The sequence below is a fragment of the Centrocercus urophasianus genome, unplaced genomic scaffold, assembly GCF_019232065.1.
Source record: "Centrocercus urophasianus isolate 14NV4802_14NV808 unplaced genomic scaffold, USGS_Curo_1.0 seq_13, whole genome shotgun sequence".
NCBI lineage: Eukaryota > Metazoa > Chordata > Aves > Galliformes > Phasianidae > Centrocercus > Centrocercus urophasianus.
In genome coordinates this window covers 46,563,934-46,584,883 of record NW_024884475.1, presented here as the reverse complement: position 1 = coordinate 46,584,883, position 20,950 = coordinate 46,563,934, and the positions used below count along the sequence as shown (strand labels likewise).

General features: G+C 39.8%; 1 protein-coding gene across 1 annotated transcript in view; it reads left to right on the top strand.

The window, feature by feature from the left end:
• The window catches only part of GALNTL6 (polypeptide N-acetylgalactosaminyltransferase like 6), a 416,272-nt gene that overhangs the window by 392,810 nt on the left and 2,512 nt on the right, over positions 1-20,950 (top strand). The window contains exons 9-11 of the mRNA XM_042812502.1: positions 1,861-2,082; positions 11,790-11,906; positions 17,723-17,872. Of these exons, the coding sequence (XP_042668436.1) occupies positions 1,861-2,082; positions 11,790-11,906; positions 17,723-17,872 (489 nt within the window). The remainder of the gene's footprint in view (positions 1-1,860; positions 2,083-11,789; positions 11,907-17,722; positions 17,873-20,950) is intronic.

Here is a 20,950-nt window from a genome sequence, read left to right as displayed (position 1 = left end):
GGTTTTTTATGTGTTGTTAAGTTTATTCTGGCTTTCTTCGTCCAACCCAGTTCACATGTTCTTGAATTCAAATATATTGTAAAGAAATGTAGGTTTTTATTCAATTACAATAAAATGCAATCTTATGTGAGGTATAAGTCATTTCTGTGTAAGGATAGAAGTGATGTGATTTCTTAAACTTCTTTAATTGTGCTGGCTTTACCCCTGCAGGTTTTAATGTATTTTCTTCACAGAGACAAAACACCTAGGAACTTATCTTGCAATTTCAGCTAGAAGTTCATTCTGTATCTTGCTGTCTTTATATTCAGATCAGTCTTATTAATTCAAAGACTTCTAGTTTGTGCAGGTTAATAAAATTCAAGAAAGGATCTTTCAAACTAATCTCAAGAGCAAATCAGAATAAGAATCAGGCTAACTTATATGCAAAGGATGTTCTGAGAGGAAGCTTTACCTTATGTTGCTGATAATCATATGCATATTGTCCTCCAGCTTATTACAGAGCAAATCTCAGCATTTTGCAGTTAGTGTTCTATAAAAAGAATATTACAAAATTTTATTATCTTGTTTTTACAAACAAAGCAATAAGAATACTTCAGCATGTCAGTGTCATCCTGCAAGATGTTGCTTTATTAGTGAGATAAGAGGTTATTGGGCTGCTGTGGAAATACAGAATAGACTAAATCTGTATTCCACTTCAACATCTGCATATAAATTCATGTGGAAAAATAACATACAGAAATAGAGAAAATTCCCACCCTTATCCCACAGCTACTTAGACTCCATGATGCTAAACAAAATAAAACTTACTTCTTTCAGTCCTACCTGCCTGGGAGTTTTTCTTGCAAGTCTTTTCTGTTTTATAATTTCAGCAAGCTAATTTAATTACTTTGGCCAAATTCTTGCACAAGAAAACTGGTAGTTTTCTTTCCTGTAAAGTGTCAACAAAAATAAACTTTGTGGGACATAAGCCAGAACTGGGATTAATTTAAAAATGGCCCTTGATTATGTCTGCAGGATGAGTGCAGAAAGCCCAGGATGCCTGTCCCTTAAGTTGCTTTGCCTCAACTCCTCTCCAGGATTATGGGCTATGCTTTTGCAGATCTACTGGTATGGTAGTACAGGAAAGCTTCCTGTCCAAAGCTCCAAACCAAAAAGGAGGTGGAGCACAATAAGGTTGTGACTGCTTGTCCGCGGGCATAAGCATGTAATTCATACCCAAAATGTGGGCATGAATTGAGATGTAATTTTGGGAAAGGGAGCAGGGCAACTAGACCTCAACTCTAGGGGAATTTTCTAAAATCTCCCTAAAGAGAATTGAGGAGGCAACATGGGATGCAGCTTGGTGAAGAGAAGTTAACCAAGACTGGGGAAATGTGAAAACAAGGCAAAGAAGCCATATGATGGCTAAGGTTTAGATGCCTTTCAGATGTGAAGTGAGATACAGAAGAAATAGTTTGAACTATTAATTCATTAGTATGTTGCAAGCTAACAGGAAAAGGCACAAATGCAAATCTGAGCAGCTGAAAGAAAATCTGTTTAACATCCAGCATTAATCAAAGCCTGCGTGAAGATGCATAAAGAACAGGGAGTAAAATATGTTCATCAGAGAAAAGACTTTATTTTACCAAGTCAGCAGGAAAACAGGATATTTAATATTATGTAGTGGCTACTCTGCACTTTAATGAAGGTAGCATATCTTTACTGGTATTCTTCTATATGTTAAGAATGAAAAACTAGACTTGTTAAGCTTACAAGATATATAGGCTATTAATTTTTGTTTGTTTAATTATCCCCATCAGGGATATAATTTCAGTCAATGCATGGAAAAAAATCAGTATTTGTGTTTTTTCTGCTGCACAGAACCTGAAGCGTGTGGCAGAGACATGGATGGATGAGTTTGCAGAGTACATCTACCAGCGACGGCCCGAGTACAGACACCTCTCAACTGGTGACATCTCTGCCCAGAAGGAACTTCGCAAGCACCTGAAATGTAAAGATTTCAAGTGGTTCATGGCTGCAGTGGCTTGGGATGTCCCCAAATATTACCCACCTGTGGAGCCTCCACCTGCTGCCTGGGGGGAGGTGAGGAATACAAATCAGAAGAAATTTAAATGAGCCTGACATTTTACATCACAGGAAATTAAAAGTATGAAATTATATTTAGCACCTTAGATAACTAGTGTTATTAAGGAGTTCATCCTGAAATTAGCCATTAAAACAAGAAACTGTCATGTCTTAGGGCTGTTGCTGTCCATTTTATAATTCATTACAATTTAGTGTGTACAGGCCATAAGATACATGCCCATTGAGAACAAGAACATGGAAAAGAATATGTAGCACTCGTTATTGCATATCACAACTTGATTTTAGAGTCTCATTAGCAAAAAGGAGGTCTGAAGTCAATACTGTATTTTTGCAAATCTGCTCATATGCCTCCTCCTAGGCTTACAGTTCACCAGGATCACTGTGCAGATGCAGTTATGTTTGGTCTGTTTTGATCGTATGTGTGAATATGAAAAGTGGAGCCTTGCTGCAGTTCTCTTAAAAAGATGAATTTTGCTGAACTTGTGGTCTGCATTTTGTAGATTCCACAATCAGGCAAATGGAATGCATCTTTTGGGGAAAAGGGAAGGGAAAGGAGAGGAAAGGGAAGCTAGCATCTGAGCATCCATTGAGCAGTGAGCAAACTAACAGCCTCATGGAACTCTCCAACCATACTCTTAAGATCTGCCTACAGACTTCTCTGAAGAGCGAAGACATGGCAAACCCTCTTTTGGCAGTTTGTTTTATGTAGGTAAAATGAAAACACAAAGAGTGCAGGGGCAGGAAATGACTTCCATAGTTGTACTGGAAGTCTCAGTGGCCTTTTACTCCTAGAAGCTGCTGCTGATTCATTGCATCTTGAAGGTGGTGCCTATACATCTTTTTCCTCTTGATCTGTTAAGATTTATAAGAAGGACTTTCCTCCTGTATTTTGCTGCTGTTTAAACAGCGTAAGAATATCTGTGCTGAGTTCTTTCTCAATTTACTGGAGATACTCAGTAGAAGCCAGGCTTGATCAGAGTTGTCATTCCTTCTATGTCCGCTTTCATGGTCTTCCACATGCATACATGTGCATTCCTCAAGGACTGTGATCATGAGATCTATAACTTCTATAGACAGCCAAACAGTTCTTCTCTCAGTGACAGGATTTAAGTAGAAGAAATTGGGATTCAGATACTAATTCTGCTCACATCATTATTGATGCATTCCTTGCATAAAAGCATGAGTTCATGATAGTAAATTGTACATCATAGCAGTGGTAACTAATCTGTACCTTAAAAGTACTTACTGAGTTCTTAGTAAGGAAACGAAGACTGAAGGCTTTGTTTCCTCTCAAATATAGTTTCTCTCTGATGTAAAAGAGAAGTTCCAGTCCTACCACTCTATTTTTCCCTGGGAGTATCACATTCCTGTGAAGCTTTAATTGATCTGTTGACTCTTGGTAAGAACTTAAACTTGGAGGTCAATGGCTACCATAACCAGAAACAGACAGAGGAACACAGACGTGTGTTACTGTTTTGTAAGAATCAAGCAGTTCTAAAAACCTTGCTGACTAAACACACTAGAAGTCTATGCCAAGGCTGACTGCCATTTAGTATTCTCTCTGCTTGCGCTTGGGAAGACTTTGTATCAGTCTGAGGAAGAATAAACAAGAGGTCTCAGGCATTCTTGTGCTCTAGTATTTTGATGCACAGATAGTAGAAGCTATGTGGTGTAAAATCAGACACCTGGTAAACAACCTATGCGTAACTCCTCTCTTTCTGCAAACTCTCTTAAAATCTGATACCTAAATCTCTCAAAATCTATTCACAATAGAGAAGAAGTAAATCTGAGAAACAGGACTAGTTGTCTCCACTACCCTCAACACAACCTTATCTCTTGTTCTTGTTTGTGCCTTTTGTCCTTTGTAGTTGGCAGGGTGTATCTTTCATTTTATATTTTGCTCTGCCTTCTAACATCTGAAATATGTGCAGCATGGCAATGCAATGATGAATCCAGACAGATTAAGGTTAGTGATCATCAATTCTTTGGGTAAGATTACTGTACTGTTTTCTCTCCCACCATGGGGAAAAAAAAGGCAAATTTTAAACTAGATTTTGTTTCTTAAAAATATGTTGGAAAGTGTGCTACCAGCTGAAAAACAGTAATAACCATTCCATTCTCTTTCAAAGGTGCAATAATTTATTTGTAATGTGTATTGGAAATCCTGCTGAAGGAAGTTAAGAACAATAGCTGCATTAGGTGAGATTTGTACATTGAATGTTTTCTTAGGAAGTACTCCTAAATCTACAAGCCACTGCAAGTGTGTTGCACAGCTTCTAACAGTATCTTTGGAAACCTATTTTGCAGTAAATCAATGATACACTGTCAGCCATTGTAATTTGTTTTAGATTTTACTAATCCTATTGTCAGGGTGATATGAAAAGATTGATTTGTTTTACTGAGTCGAAAGGGAAATATTTAAGCTTGGTTTCATTTGTTGTTGCATAAACCTCTTATTTGATGATTTAATACAAAGCAAGTCACTGCAGCAGTTCTGAGCTATAGGACCTGAAAATACTCATTTTTCAGTCCAGACCTAATGGATTTTATAGAATTGTTTTACAGCCGTGGCTTGAAAATGTCATGCATGAAGTTAAATCAAATAGTATATTTGAAAAGGGTTTAAAACGTAAGAATGCACTAATCTCTGATTATTTTTGGTTTTAAAGTCTCACTTTCATAGCCTTAATGAGTCAGTACCAGTCCACCAAGTGTCACATGGGCATTGTACCAGCTATTCCCCCATCGCACACAGAACAAGTGCCACACAGCTGTGTTTCTCACAGTTCTTCTGTCAAGATCACTGTCATGCAGCACAGCGAGTCCTACTTTCTTCAGGGATGTCTTTACCAGTGCGTGACTTCTTTCAACTTCAGCTTTTCCTTTTTATGGCTCACACAAATGATAAATCCATTTAAAATTGCCATGTATCTGTTGGCAGGAAAGGTGGCTCATTTCTCCTCATTTGATCTGTAAACATTGATGGCCCTAGGGTTATCTGAGAACATAAGCATGTACTAAAATCATCTTTAAGTGCTGCTCAGACAAATAAAGCAACTTAAATGGATGTTGTTAATGTCTTCCAAGAGCTGCAGATACTTTCTGATTTTCAGCATTGAGTCAGATATAAGAAAAGTGTTTATATGAGCTGATAACATCAAGGTTCCTCTCATGTTGTTGCATTGTACTGGGCACTGTGAGGATAGCCGCAGTTTCATCTCCTCCTTCATTACTTTAAGACAACTTTAGATTGCTCTGCTTCACCATTTTTGGTTTTGGTGTGTCTAGTTAGGGCACATCGAACACACGGTTGACCCTCATGCTACTGGGAGTGACTCAACCCCTGCCTTCCTCAAGGCTGAGGTGACCTAAGCTTACAGTGGGGCTGTAAGGCAGGCGGAGCATCACCCATACTCTCAAGGGCAAACCTTGCAGGAACTATTACATTCTTCAGTGTAAGAAGTCAGACCATCTTAATCTGCCTCTCTTCTGGAGAGTAGATGAAATCACGTAACTCCTGACTTTCTGCAAAACTCTAACGTCAATTTAGTGTAGGTCAAAAGTTATGGTTTAATCTGGCTGGTGATTCAGCATGCATGCAGTCATTTGACATGCAGTCACTTGCTTGCTCTCCCCCCCCCAGTGAAATGGAGGAGAGAATCAAGAGGAAAAAAATATAGAACTCATGGGCTGAGATAAAATAATTTATTAAGATATAGAAAAGGAAAAGGATAACAGTTAGGACAATGTATGTGTGCCTGCTGTAAGTGAAGATCAGGTTCAAGACTGTCTAAAGAACCTGAAGGTGCACAAGTCCATGGGATCCAACAAGATTCTTCCACATGTTCTGAGGAAACTGGTGAATGAAGTTGCCAAGCTGCTATCCACCATATTTGTAAGGTCATGGCAATGTAGTGAAGTTCCCACTGACTGGAAAAGCAGAAACATAATCCCCATTTTTCAAGAAGGGAAAAGAAGATGATCCAGGGACAGTCAGACAGGTCAGTCTCACTGCTGTGCCTGGCAAGATCGTGCAGCAGATCTTTCTGAAGGCATTACTAAAGCACATGAAAAATCAAATTGGGGTGATTAGTGGTTACCAACATAACTTCACTGGGGGCAAATTATGCCTAACAAACTTGGTGACCTTTTATGATGGAGTTACAGCATCAGTAGATAAAGGAAGAGCAACTGACATCACCTACCTGGACTTTTTTTTTTTTTTTTTTAAGTCATCCCATGTGATATCCTGATCACCAAATTGGAGAAAAATTGATTTGATGGATGGACCACTCACTGAATAAGGGATTGGCTGGATTGTCACACTCAGAGTTGCAGTCAATGGCTCTTTGTTCAAGTAGAGACTGGTGATGAGTGGCATTCCTTGGGGATCAGTGCTGAGACCAGTTCTGTCCAACATCTTTGTAGGCAACACAGACAGTGTGATTGAGTGTAACCTCACAAGTTTGCAGACAACACCAAGCTGAGTAGTGCATTTGTCTCGCAAGAGGGAAGATATGCTATCCAGAGGGACCTGGACAGGCTTGAGAGGTGGGCCCAGCCCATCCTAAGCACAAACACAGGCTGTGCAGAGAATGTCTTGAGAGCAGCTCTGAGGAAAAGGATTTGAGGGCATCAGTTAATGAAAATCTCAGCATGAGCAATATGATCTTGCAGTCAGAAGGCCAACTGTATCTTGGGTTGCATCAAGAAAAGCGTAATGGTTGAGGAAGGTGATCCTGCCTTTCAAGTCTGCTCTTGTGAGACCCCAGCTAGAGTCCAGTTCTCAAGCCCCTGCCACAAAAGAGACGTGGAGCTGTTGGAGCAGGTCCAGAGAAGAGCCATGAGGATGATGAGAGGGTTGGAGCACCTCCCCTACAAGGAGGGTGCAAGGCTGAGAGTTGGAGCTCTTCAGCCTGGAGAAGAGAAGGCTTCAGGGGGACATTATAGTAGCTTTCCAGTACCTGAAGGGGGCCTACAGGAAGGCTGGGAAGAGACTTTTTATAAGATCATGTAGCAATGAATGAAGAGAAATGGATTTAAACTGGAAGAGGATAGATTTACATTAAGTATAGGAAAGAAATTCTTTACTGTGGGGGCAGTGATGCACTGTAACAGGATGCCCAGAGAGATACTGGTTGCCTCCTCCCTGGAAGCACTCAAGGCCAGGCTGGATGGGGCTTTGAGCAACCTGGTCTAGAGGGAACTGTTCCTGCATACATCAGAGGAGTTGGAACTAGATGATCTTAAGGGTCCCTTACAACCCAAACCATTCTATGATTTTATGAATTGCTCACTACTCCCCAGTCAATGCCCTGCTCCTGTCTCAAGCAGTGGAAGAGAGTGAGATGAACTCCCACCCCCTTCAAAACTCTCTTTCTGTTTGATGTCATATAGCATGGGATATCCCTTTGGCCAGTTTAAATCATCTGTCCTGATTCTGTCCCTTTGTATGGGAATTACTAAGTCACAGTCTGAGCCAATCATTGAACACCTAGTGAAGGGACAGAACCAGCCCTGGGAGCACAGGTGAAAGCATTTCACCAGGTTCCACCCCTCTCTAGGCTTCATTTAAGGGCTGGCTCTCACAAAGGAAGTGTCTCTATCTGGATATCTCTCATTTTCGAGTATTCAGCAAGCCCAGTTCTTTGGGATGGGTAAGCAAATCTTTCTTTAACTATCACCTTTTTTTGGGTTATTTAGAACTGGTTGTTTGCTGTTGCTTTTCTTGGTACTCCTCCTAGCCCTTCATTAATACAGGTTGAGAAACTGGAACAGCCTTTTTTCTGAACAACTCTGCTTAGCAATAAGTATAAACATGGTGTGCTATCAACATTTTTTTTTCTCCTAGAACAAAAGCATAGCGTCATACCAGGCACTCTGAAAAAAACAATTGTCTCAGTCACGTTATCTAGGAGACAGTATATTCTGCTCTGTGTAAGTATAGAGAAGTTTCTCTGTGCATCTCTGAAAAACACCAATACTTTAAGGAAGCAAGCAAACCCTGAGTTTAAAATGAAATACTTTAACAGGAACTAATAATCAGGTGTGAATGACGCTACTGACAACATCTGCCAAAAATATTTTTGTATGTCAGTCCTTTGTTCTTTTTTCTAAAAGTTAATGTAGAAATATTTATCAAATCAACAACTTTAAATATCTTCTTCAAACATAAAGCCTAGGTTCAAAGAGCTTTTGTCCTATAATGCCCCAGCTCCTGTTTAATGTATTCCCCTTTCTACTTTTATAGTGTAGTTGAGCTTTTTCCAGGCTTTGACTACTCTTCATGAACATTTTTTTTTTTTTTTTTTCTTACGTTGAGAAAAGAAACTGTAGTTTTAATGTCTAACTCACTTTCATAACCCCCAAGGACTGTACCTACACTTAAGCAGTCCTTTCTCCTAACGGCTTGCTACCTCATTTAAAAAGCAGAAATTGGATGTTACAACAGCAGAAATGTCTCTCACTTGGTAAGTCTTTATTTCCCAAACATAGGTGCAGCACTGAAAAACTCTCTATACCTTTGGCCTTACCCCTTCCCTATAGAATAGAGAGACTACGAGCCCTTTAGAATCTGTGCTTGAACACATGAATTGCTCTCTATAAGAAGATAGGGCCTACAATCTTTTCTTAGTAGCATCATCCCAGTGTGTGTGTTCAGATAATATTTTAAGAACTACATGAGAGATGAAATGTCTCCACAATTGCCCAGCTACAAATGTTGGAAATGGGAGTCTATTAGGAGTGCTAGCTATGTTTCTAGCTGTAACGTAAACATTTGACATCCGTTGTGCGGTGTGACTGGAGACAAAGCAGTTCAAATGCATACTGATGTAAACGTGAAAATACAGCATCTCTTTGCTGCAATCCTGCTCTCCTTCCTTGTTCTGTGAAGGGATCTTAGGGGATTTGTAGGTAACGTAGTGTTGGTGTTCAGCAGAACATTCCCCATGGTTCTGGCAGCAGTTTGATGGCACAATTCAGTTTCTAGTTTCTGCCAACGCCACACAGGAATGCCAGAGAACAAAAGCACAGACTTTATTGAAATGCCTGTAATACAAAAAGAAAATGAGAAACAAGCCACTGCCCTTCTGCAGCTGAAAAGGTGGATAAAACAAAACAAAAAAATGAATTAACATGTGGGCTGCAACAAACCAGAACAAAAACTAACTTGAGAAAACCTTTCAGGAGCAGAGGGAAGAACAGAGGAAATAAAAAAGCAGTGGATTCCAGTAGTGAATATCCTAAATGTAGCTTTGGCTCAAAGCCTTCCAGAAATGCTTAGAATACATTTACCACAACATCCAAATGAATGAGAACAGGATGGAGAAATGTCATCTAGGCAAAATTATGTCAGCCCTTTAATACAATGAGCACCCATTAGATGTGGGGTGTATTTTCTTTCATTTTAGAGATCTTTGATTTTAGAGATCAGAAATGAGTCCAAATAATCCTTGGAGAAATTTTTTCACTTAAGAAAAAATAGGTTAAAAAAAATAGGTCTTTTCCACTCATTGTTCTTATCTCCATCTTCTGATGGATGATATGAAAATGGAGAGTTACTGAGGACTTATTACCTTTCATCCTTTTTTCAGTTAACGTGACTCTACTGTGGGGCTCAGTGCTGGGTTTCTGCATCTGTCTGTATGTACTGGCAGGTTAGCAGCAATTTTATTGCACTGAAATAAGAAAGAATGCCCTAGAACTATGCTTGTCAGTGTTTTGAAAGAATATGCCTGTGAGCACTGGTGAAGGCTCAGAATTCTTAAGCTCAAACTGCTACTTACATTGCTTGCTCAATCTGCTCCTTTCTAGGCTAAGCAAATGCAGTTCCTAAAGCCTTTCCTGAAGGTAATGTTGTGGTGGTTGTTTTTTTCCTCCAGTTCCTGTTGTTTTCCCATCTGTCTAAATCTTTCTCAGAACATGATGAATAGACTAAATTCCAATTCTCCAAAATAATAATAAAAAAGAGCAAAGCAGTTCTCCTATGTGTATTACAAGCACAAGGCTTACCCCTGTTGTACTCTGTGTTCTTTTCTGTGATGAGATGTCTTCCATCCTGTTTTGGTTTTGTTTATCTTTTCTGTGAGGTAAGGCATATTTAAGAGTAGCGATATTTATGTTTCTCTAATATAATATGGCAATGATGACTGGTTTAAAAAAAAAATATTTCCATTGAAAATTGCAAATCTCTCCTCAGCTCTGTTCAGCATCTAGCTTTTCTTTTCTTAAAATAAGGATCAAAGTAGTTGCAGGAATGTCAAAAATGTGCACCTCCCTTCTGTCTGTTGCACATCCAGAATCTGTATACAGCTTCATGAATCATAGAATCGTTAAGATTGGAGAAGACCTCCAAGATAATCTAGTCCAGCCATCCACCTACCACCAGTATTTCCCACTAAACCGTGTTCCTTAGTATCACATCTAAACTTTTTTTTAACACCTCCAGGGGCGATGACCTCACCACATCCCTGGGCAGCCCAATCCAATGCCTACCACTCTTTCAGAGAAGAAATTTTTCTGAATATCCAACCTGAACATCCCCTAGCACAACTTGAGGCCATTCCCTCTTGTCCCATCGCTAGTTATGTGGGAGCAGAAGTTGACCCCACCTTGCCACAATCTCCTTTGAAGGATTTGTAGGAGCAGTAAGGTCTCCCCGAGCCTTCTCTTCTCCAGACTAAACAATCCCAGCTCCTTCAGCTGTTCCCAGTAAGACTTGTGCTCCTGACCCCTCACAGTTTTGTTGCCCTTCTCTGGATGTGCTCCAGGGCCATGTTGTCTTTCTTGTAATGAGAGGCCCAAAACTGAACACGGCACTTGAAGTGCAGCCAAATGAATAACGAATGTGCTTTGGTTACTTACTGTCTGTGCATCTCGTTGGAATGGAAAGTTTAAGAAATCCTCTTTGCTTTGGCAGTGTCTGAAGCATTTTTAAGCAGCTCAGCCAAGGTATTCAAGGGGAAACGTACGTGATATTTCAAAATAAATATGGCTTTTTTCTCTCTTTAGTAGTAGAAGGCAGCCTATGCATTTTCAATCCAGTCCTCCAGAAATACCTCCTTAGGAGCCGTGGTGCATAAATGGTGTGAGTGATAGTCACAGGTTATTACTCAGTTGTTTCAGCCTCCTTTTAAAAATAAGTCCCACTGCAGTTTGTTTGCAGAAGCATACAGACAGCATGAGGAACCTCTGTGGGTGGGCATGATAAGTACTCTTTAATTTTATGCCTTTTGAAAAGTGCTGTGTGACTTTACCTACATTGACATTACTGTTAGAGGAAGAACAAGCACTGTGACAGAGTGTTCAGAGCAATATTGCTTTGAAGCCTGTGAGAGACTCATTTGGAAATTGTGTCCTTATAATACCATTATCTCACTTGGTTCAGTAGGAGGTGAAAAAACCGCCAGACTCAGCTTTGAACCTTTCACACCTTTTTTCTCTTAGTTTCTTTGCATGAGGCTATTTCATACAGGCCTACCTTTTATTTGTTAAGCAGAGTATTTCTAACTCTGCTGCTTCTGAAGCTGTTCAAAAGAAGAGATCACTCCAAGACCTGGTGTTATACCCTGTAAAAACCAGTTCTGTGCAACTGAATCTCAAGCCCCTCAGTTTCTACAACGGCTAAATTCATAACCCCATAATCTTGATGACTCTGCTCTGCAGCCTGGTTTGATGTGAAATGTTGATGCTTGACCTTACAGATTCGAAATGTGGCAGCCAATCTCTGTGTGGACAGCAAACATGGAGCCACAGGGACTGAACTGAGGCTAGACATTTGTGTGAAGGATGGCTCAGAACGGACGTGGTCACATGAACAGGTATTGTAACAGCTAAAAGAAAAAAGCAGTGCAAAATAGTGGTTCTTTTTTCCAGCTTCTGAACATTTATGTGAAGTTTCTTCCTTTGCTTAAGGTAAATGTAGAAATTATTTTTGAATGATTGCTGACCTTAATAGCTTCTTAAAAGTATTCTTTTTAAACTAACCTCAGAACTTTGCCATTTCCTTTTAAAGTTCCAAAAGGAAATCTAGTTCTTAAAGAGCTTTTGGGTCCCCAGTTCTATCTCAGTATGTCATGACAACATATTGAGTTCAGTTCACTTCACTGAAAATATTTTAAATACTACCTGGGCATCTATTGATTGTTTCCTTTTTTGCTTTCATCTCTGCAAACACAGTAAGTGGTTGTATTTTAATATGATCTATAAGCAAGATAAATAGTGTGAAAGCCAGAATGGCTTTCACAAACATGAGGGATGATAAAGGCTCAAAAATGTTTTAATCTAGGTTGGTTAGGAAGAAAAACATAACTTCTCAGGAGAGTGGGGGGAAAAGAGCTCTCATTTGTACTTGCTGTGATTGTGAGTAGCATAGGAAAGAGACTGTGACTAATTAGCTCTGGCCAACGTTCCTGAGAATCAGGATGGAAAGTACAACCTGGCCATTTAGTAACAATTTTAATGAACATGCCTTCTGCGCAGCAACGGACTCAGATTAGAGAAAAACCCACAAGGATAAGGAGAAAAAATTGACTGTCAAGTATGGCATTTTTGAAGATATTAAAAGCTTGGGAAGGAGGAGTTCTGAGGAATACATGAAGTGCTGAGGTCAAAAATTCCTCCTCTAAGGACAGTCAGAAATGCAGGGGAAGGTGTGAAAGTGAACGAAACTGAAGAGCTAAAAATGATCACAATTTAGATAAGTGCCAACACAAGGGGAAGGAAGCTGCTGAAAGAAGACTTCTGCATGTAGCTAACAGAGATAAAGCACGGCGATAGGATGCTGAGATAGATATGTAGAATTAAGCTTTGTTAATGAAAGCAGTTGTTTCCATGGGGCTGGGGGGGGAGCCTTGGGGACGAGGAGTGTTCAGAGCACAGCGAGGGGACGTTCCTCTGAGCACTGTGGTGTGGCTGTGTGGGATTGGGACTACCAAAGCCCAAGCCAGGTCACTGAATTCGTTTTTGCTGAGCAGCTCAGTAATTATCGCACACTTGTCCAAGCGCTGCTGTGTTAAGAGTGTAATTCGGAAAAGAGGCGGCAGAGGGCAGCTCTGGACAAGCTGAGCACAACCGGGCGGGGGAAGGTGAAGAGTGGGCGTCTCTGAGAGCTTCTCAAGGCTTGAAACGGGATCGGACCGAGGGTGAAAAAGAATCGCTTTAAAAAAAAAAAAAAAAAAAAATCATCTTACTGTTGCTTTGGAGTATAGATAGATACTGTTTAATCCTCAGAACAGTCTGTTTTCTGTTGGCAAAACGGAGGTTGTTTTGATTCGTTTGTGTTTGTGGTGTGCTGCAGGTTGTGAGGGTTTTCTTTGTCCCAGAGACTGCAGCACATTCAAAAGCTGCTCTTACAACTGAGCAGAGCGCGGCTGCCTTTACCTATTTTCCTGTCAGTGTAAAGCTTAGAACTCGCACAAGAAACTCTGAAGAATCTTTTGAACAAAATTAGAGTAACATGATTTCACTTTCTCCTAGAAGGGGACCTTATTTGCTAGAGCTAGAAAGTAGAAGTTGTAGAAAAATGATGATTGGACTAATGTCTGTTACTGTATCACAGGGTAACATTTTATGTTCATAATCTTGAAGGTTCTATCATTTCATTATAATTCATTGGCTTATGGGTTAGTTTAGAAACAATACAAAGCAAATTTTACTCAAGTGTTCATACTCCAAGTACAGAACACAGTCATCTGGCTGGTAGGTTTCAAGGATCAGTCTGTACAAGGTGCAGATTTTAAAGCAGAATCTCAAACTTCAAGATGAAGCAAACTAGATATCAGACTTGGATGGAACTCAGAATTTCTATCCCAAAAGGAATTACAGCATGGGCAAATCATCCAGAGGAAAAAATTCAGTTTTCCAGTAGAAAAGAAATTTTTAACTTCAGTAGAGCAAAACATTTTAGTGATGCAGGGCTTGGATTTTTTCCAGAAATGAAGTAACATCCTTTCCCTCTGCCTCTTCCAATGTTTTTCTCCATGGAGTGATGGTGTGCAGTGGTGTGAACGCTTGCTTTTCCACTACTCCAGCCATGTTACTAATATGATTTCTCCACATGCTGGTAGACACCAAAAGAGTTAATGAAAATATTGAGCATTTTATTATCATATTCCAACTAGTGTGATCTGACATGGAGCAGATCTTGTAAATTCTGGTCTAAATTAACAGAGAATTCTTTAGAAAAATGTGATATGAGGAAAGCAGTAGGTGTTAGTGTTGATGATACCACTAGACAGAGATGACCCACTGTGCTACTTGATTTGTGTAATCTTGCCAGCCTCTTAGCAGCCCCTGAGAAGAAGACTTTCTACCTCAGGGCTGTAAAAACTAACAGTAGGACAATGGGCCACTTGCAGATTTTCTGGTGGAAAAAAAGAAGAACTCTCTGGGAACTTCTTCAGAACAAAAAAAAAAGGCACGAGTGAGGTGCATCTTGGCTTTCTTCCACCTCTCTTGCCAGAGCTAATTTCTGTTTCTCAGGAACAGGTGCAAATGAAGCAGATCAAACAGCAGCCAAGGTTGTGATGGTAAAAGTCTTCTTTGTCTTCTGAAGTCCTCCAGTCTGGCCAGGGATTAAGTGGGCAGGCATCATCTCCAGCTCAGCCCAGACTGTAACTGTGCATCCTGCCCAGCTCTTTCTTTTCTGCTCAGAGAAGTAACTCAAGTCAAAGTCTAGCTCACAAATATGACGCTGGCTTTGTGTTGCACACATGTCTGCTTCAATCTTGTGCTGTGGCCTGAGCACAGTGCCCACTGACAGTGGGATCCAGACAGGCAGTGAGTAAATGAATAAAGTTGTCAAGCTGGACAGCACTAATGGTCTCAAAAGGGCCTTTGTCCTGCAAACAGTCCCAAACCAGTGGCTGCATCTGGCAATCATTTTTCAGGCCTAGTGCCAGTTAGAAATTAAGTTGTTCTTAAAAGATAAGGCAGCTGAAAAGCTGTCTTTTTTCCAAGTAGTCCTATGAGAGGGCCAGGCCTCATCAAAAGCTGAAGCATGCAGGCCAAAGGGTTACTTGGTTGCGAACTCAGAGGATGGGGGTCTGGTAGGAGAATAAGAGAAAGGAAGGAAGAAGCCAGAAGGACAGAAAATGTCTTGGACTCAGCACGAAACAACAGCCCTGGAGACCTCAAGTGAAGAGAAAGCCAGCTGCCTGATTCTAATGTATTTGGAAATCTCTGTGCAGCTTTGTTTCATATCTGGGAATGAATGAGAGCAAATGAAGTGTACTACTTCATTTGGGTTCATCCATTTCTCATGAAGTCAGGCTCTGCTGGTTCCTAACATCCAAAGGAATATTCAAAACATTAAATAGTGGCGAAGCAGAGCCTTTTGGGGTCAGGACCACAGCTACTAACATGTAGCATTGCTATGCATTATACAGAGGAAAGATCATTTTTACATCGGCCAGGTTTAGTGTTGAAGTAGACAGAATTTGCCATGTTATGGAGGATATCATAGAGTGGGGAGGTTGGAAGGATGTCGACCTTCAAATCTTACCTGCAAGTTTTAATATTGTCTGTACATCTTAGTATCAGTTGGATGTATAGAAAAGTATGATCTTTTTTTCCAATTAGTTATTTTTGATTCCACTCTTAGTCCTAAAAACTGGTTTCTGCCCCTACAAGACTTATTTTGTAACTGTATCACTAGGAAGAACATACTTGATTTTTAAATGCAACTGTTTTACGAAACAGCAGCCTAAGAAGGAGGGGGAGGAATCTGTGCCATCTAATCAGTGAGAACTACTATTATACAGATCATGATTTTCAGTGGAAGGAAACTTTAAAAAAAAAAAAAAAAAAAAAAAAAAAGCACCCTATCTGGTATCAAGTCAAGAATCTTGACTTTCGAATGGAACACAGTGGTTTCAAATGGAAACCACACAGGAGTGGGAAAGGCAAAAGGATACCCTGGATCAGTCTGATCTGATTTAAAAGCAACCTTTAGCTCTTTCAGGTATACTGATGCATTCAGTGTGGCAGTGGTCCTCAGGACAAGGTCCAGGCAGCAACAGGAATGGCCCCTCAGCTCACCAGTAGTGCACAGAATGAAAAATTTGGAGAGTTAGTTGCTGAGGAAGATGATAAAGGTGTTGCAAAAGGATATCTTGCAAAGTAGTCATGAGAGTGAGAATATTGCAAAATCACTGTTCCACACCATTTCTCCAGGTACGTTATTCATCACTTTGAGCTCCAAGTTTGTTACTTGGCTGCAGAAAAGTAAAGCAAAAGAAAGGAAATTGCTTTTGCTTTTTTTTCCTTCAGAGGCAAACCATCTCAAACTTCTCTATTTTTGCAGAAGCAATGTTGTAGCTTTTTCATATATCAAATCTTACCTCTGAGTTTGGTTGTGAAATAAGCTGTTTTGCAGGGAGTGTGTGATGCTGCTTCCAGGAAACATAAAGATAAATGGAGAAAGACTTAACCTTTTAAAAAGCAACTATTTGGTTTGAAAATGTAGTTGAAGTTGTCCATTGCATTTTAGAGCAGATAAATGTAAAAGGCACTCTGGGGAAAAGAAGAAATAAGCAGGGCACGGGGGAAGACTGAGAAAATGCTGACTGGAAAACCAGAAATAAATAGGGAATGACAGATGCTCACAGACAGAACAAGGGCTTACAATGAGACATGAGAAAAACAGCAAATATTCAGATATATACTTATATTCTGTGCCTGCAGGCCATGGGAAGCAATAGTGCCTCTCAATAGTGGTATTATGGAGTGTGGTACAGTGCTGAAGATGTAGCATTTTTGAAAGATGCCTCTTTTAGGTAGACCACAGGGAGAAGATAGCTGTCACAGTGAAAGGTTCAGAATCTAAGAAGCACAGCAGGAGTGTACCAAATCAGACTCCCATCACACTCAGCTTTAGTTTGCATTTGTAGACAGTGGTTCCGATATCAGCAAATGGACACAGTGGAGCAGGGTGCCAGGTGAGAAACAGCTGCCTGGGGTGCAGTGGCTGAGGTGCTGGAGGCAGGCTAACGACAGCATAGAGTAGAAGTGCTATTCAGATAATGAGCCTGCGTGCAGTTCTGCATGAAATGTTACAGCTAAATGATTTCCAGTAGCAAAGTTTGATCATTTAAAGAGAGCTTTCTCAGTGTTATGCTTCAGTCTATACTGTGGAAAATCGAGAGTCAAGCAGAAAGCCATGGAATAGCATTGACATGGGGGGGAAAGAGAAAAAAAAAAAAAAAAAAAAAAAAAAAAAAAAAAAAAAAGGAATTAAATAAAAAAAAAAGAAAAAAAAAAAGCATCACAGCTCTCAGCAGAGCTTGTAGGCAGCAATGTACAAGCTGCAACCTGTTTTCTACAAGGATTGGCCCATAGAAAGGAAAATGCATTCTGTATCTTTAAATTTGGTATTGTCAGACCTGTCGCCTTTCTCTTACGATTGAACAACTGCAGTGTCACAGCATAATTTCAGACAGCTGGCGCATGATTGAGAAGGATTCCTCTGTTAACTGTGAGCCTCCACAATTCCTCTCAGGCAGCCAGAAAAACGGCTTTAACAGGCTGCCTGTAGCTCACAGGTTTCTCAGCAAGAAGACAAATCATTTCGTGTGTGTTGTTTTTGAAATGTTTTCCACTAGTAATAAACTATTGCGTTGTCTGACTGTTTTTCTAGCTGTTCACCTTCGGATGGAGAGAAGACATCCGTCCTGGGGAGCCACTTCACACCAGGAAGTTCTGCTTCGATGCCATCTCACACAGTAGCCCTGTCACACTGTATGACTGTCATGGGATGAAGGGGAACCAGCACTGGAGCTATAGGAAGGTCGGAGTCACTCTGGGTCATTTCAGAGATTCAGACTGTCTTGAGCCTATACTCAGTCTAGTGCAGACTTGTACTTTCCCTTCAGATAAGTTGCTTTTTAAAATCCAGTCTGTTTTATTCCAATTTAATTTTGTAGTAAACTCTCTGGAGTGTGTTCTCATTGAGTATTCAGCTACTTGTGTCAAATTTAAATGGAAGTGGATCCAATCCAGCTCAGAGTGTGTCCATGTTGGGTGTCTGAAAGGTGTTACATCATTCTGGCATTTGAAGATTCTGGTGTCATTTTAAGTGAGGCACTATTGAAAATATTTGCATCTGACATGACAGAAAGAAGAAATGCTGCTCAAGAGTTAAATATTACTATTTTACTACATTTTTACAAGTGGCAGGAATGTCTACCTCAAAAAAACCCCAAACCAACATTAAAAGCACTTGCTGTAAGCCTGAAGACATTGGGAGTTTATAAATTAAAGATAAGCAGCTCAGACACTACTTTGATCTGCCAAGTTCTGCCCATTTTGAGCAATCACTAGAACAGGAGGTCAAGCTAGGAAATGAGAATGCCTCATTTGGGGTATAAAAAGTCCTGGTAATGCTGCCAGGTTTTTTAAAGAATGATTAATCAGCAAGTTGCCTTGATTAAACAATTGCTAATAAACTATTCCATGCAGGGTAAGGACATCCATTTCTGTGATGAATTGAGTACTTCTTCTTATGCATCCTTTGATTTTCTAAAACCACTGTGCCTTGTCCCCTACATTGCTTATGCTGTGACCTAGGTGGCAGGAATTGGACCATGTTAAGTAAGCCTCTATAGTACTTTCTAGATTAGAGTTATAAGCAGGAAAATAGTTCAGAACTATTAAAAGTAGCTTTTCCCCAAGTATTTTGAGCACCTACTTGTTAGCCTGTGCCATTTTTTAACCATATTTATGTTGCAATCCAAGATGTATCGCAGAATTATCTCGAAATATGTTCTCCTTCAGATTCTACTCGTAGTGAGGTTAAAAAGTGTGAGCTGGCTCTTTAGAGGACATAAATAGTCGTGGCTGTATTGCTGCATATATGGCTTTATAATGTCATTATAATCCCTTCTTGCTTCAGAACACTTCCAATTTATCTTTTTGATCGCCCAAGCCACACGAAAGAAGCTTTCATACCCCTAGCACTTCATTGGTGCCTAATGTAGCTGGTTCATAAGGAAAACGCAGATCTGGAGCTGCCCTCTATATGGCTCATCACCTTTGATATGGACAGAATGCAGCAGATAACCCAAAGAAATGACATTTGAAGGGAAAAAAAAAATGCACAACGTGAGTTCTATTAAATCCTCTGCACAGCTTCATTTTTTATTTCCAGAAGGTTGACAGGGCTCATATAAAAATTCTCAACACAAGGCAGGCATTTTCATCTCAACAAAAGGCACCACAACGTTTTGTGATGATGAAAGTACTGTCACAGTTCTAGCTGTAATAGTAACCTGACAGCAAGCTGATCAGTTTGCATGAGCACTTACTGCTGAACTATGAAACTTCAAATTAAAAAAAACAAGTGTTGGAACATTGAAAATATGCTCATTATTATTATTACTGCTTAGGCTTAGTTTTAATTTGGCTGCCCACTAAGTACGTTTTGTTTCATTGAGTTAGATTTGCTGTAGAAATTTGTGGTGGAACAGCTATACCAAAAAAAAAACATGTTATAATCCTTATTCAGTTTTAAGAGCATCCTGGAAATAGGATTTATACTGTTTCCCAAAGACAAGAAAACCATACAGCAAAAAGATACTTCTATCAGTTTAATTGCAGCTGTAGCAGAGCTCTTTACTAAGAGGACGGTATGCAACTAAAATTGCACTCTGAGTAAACCAGTCATAGATTGTGGTTCAGTAAGAAATGCTTGCTTTTAGGAAACAAAGACCAGATCAGCAGCTGTGTTCTTTGCACCATTTACAGAAGCTGTAGCTTTCTAATGGTCATGTGTCCATCTTATCAGCGTTGTAGGAAAAATGAGTTTGGTCAGTGTCTTATAAGATGCTGAATAGAAAGCATTTCTTACTGTACTGTCATATCACACTCTCATGTAATGTCATATAAAACTAGAAGATAATAGGTTTTTTTAATAGGTTATGCTACTTTCTCAAGATTATTTGTATCCTCAAGCTCTGAGTAAGTGTTTAAAATTCTAGTACGTCTATGATAGTGAGTAATCAGTACTTTTAGGACCAGTTCAAACTTGGCATCTGTAATAAAACAGCCAAGTCTGCATTTAAGAAATCTCTGTAAAAAGTGATAAAGTAGACTGAATCCAAATAATATTGTGAACAACACTGTGGGTTAGAAAAAGGAAATGAGTTAAATAATAGGGGAAAAAGGCGTTGATGCCATAATGGGGCTTTGAAATCAATTCTGAGAGCAATGGGAAAATGTTAAAAGTAGTAGAGATATTGGAGAATAACAGCTTTCCAAGAGAAAGCCATTTCCTTGACTGTGTTTATGATTTCTAAGCATGTCAGAGCCAAAGATCAACAGTGGATACAGATTTCCATTCCTCCCAGTGAAGCAATATGCCCTTGTTTTTCAGCATAGTGTCACTCTGGAGTGGTAGGTAATACATTGGTTCTGATAAAGTACGATTAAATTTATGTGCCCTAGTCTCATCTGTTGAGCACATGTATTCAAGAGAGGGCTGATTTAGTAGGTCTTTAAAAAATAATGGTTGTAATTGTGCAAAATCAATTTCATTATGCTATAATTCTACCCTAAGCATAGTGACTGTGATAGAAGCTAGACTGGCAACGTCAAAACCTGTGCCCTGAATAGGGTCATTTGTTCACACTCTCCTGACAGCTTCAGGGACAAACTGTAAAAATTCACTCTTTACCTTCTGAGTCCATAGATTATCCCCTCAGACAATGAAAGACATGTCATTGTGATAGTGGTTTTTATCATATGGACATCTGTCCTACTGAAACTGCACTGTGGCTACCGACTAATTTCAGATAAACTACTGCAGCCACTGGTTGATAATGACTTCCAGTTGCTGTTGACCTTGGCCATAGTTATAGCAGTGACCTAG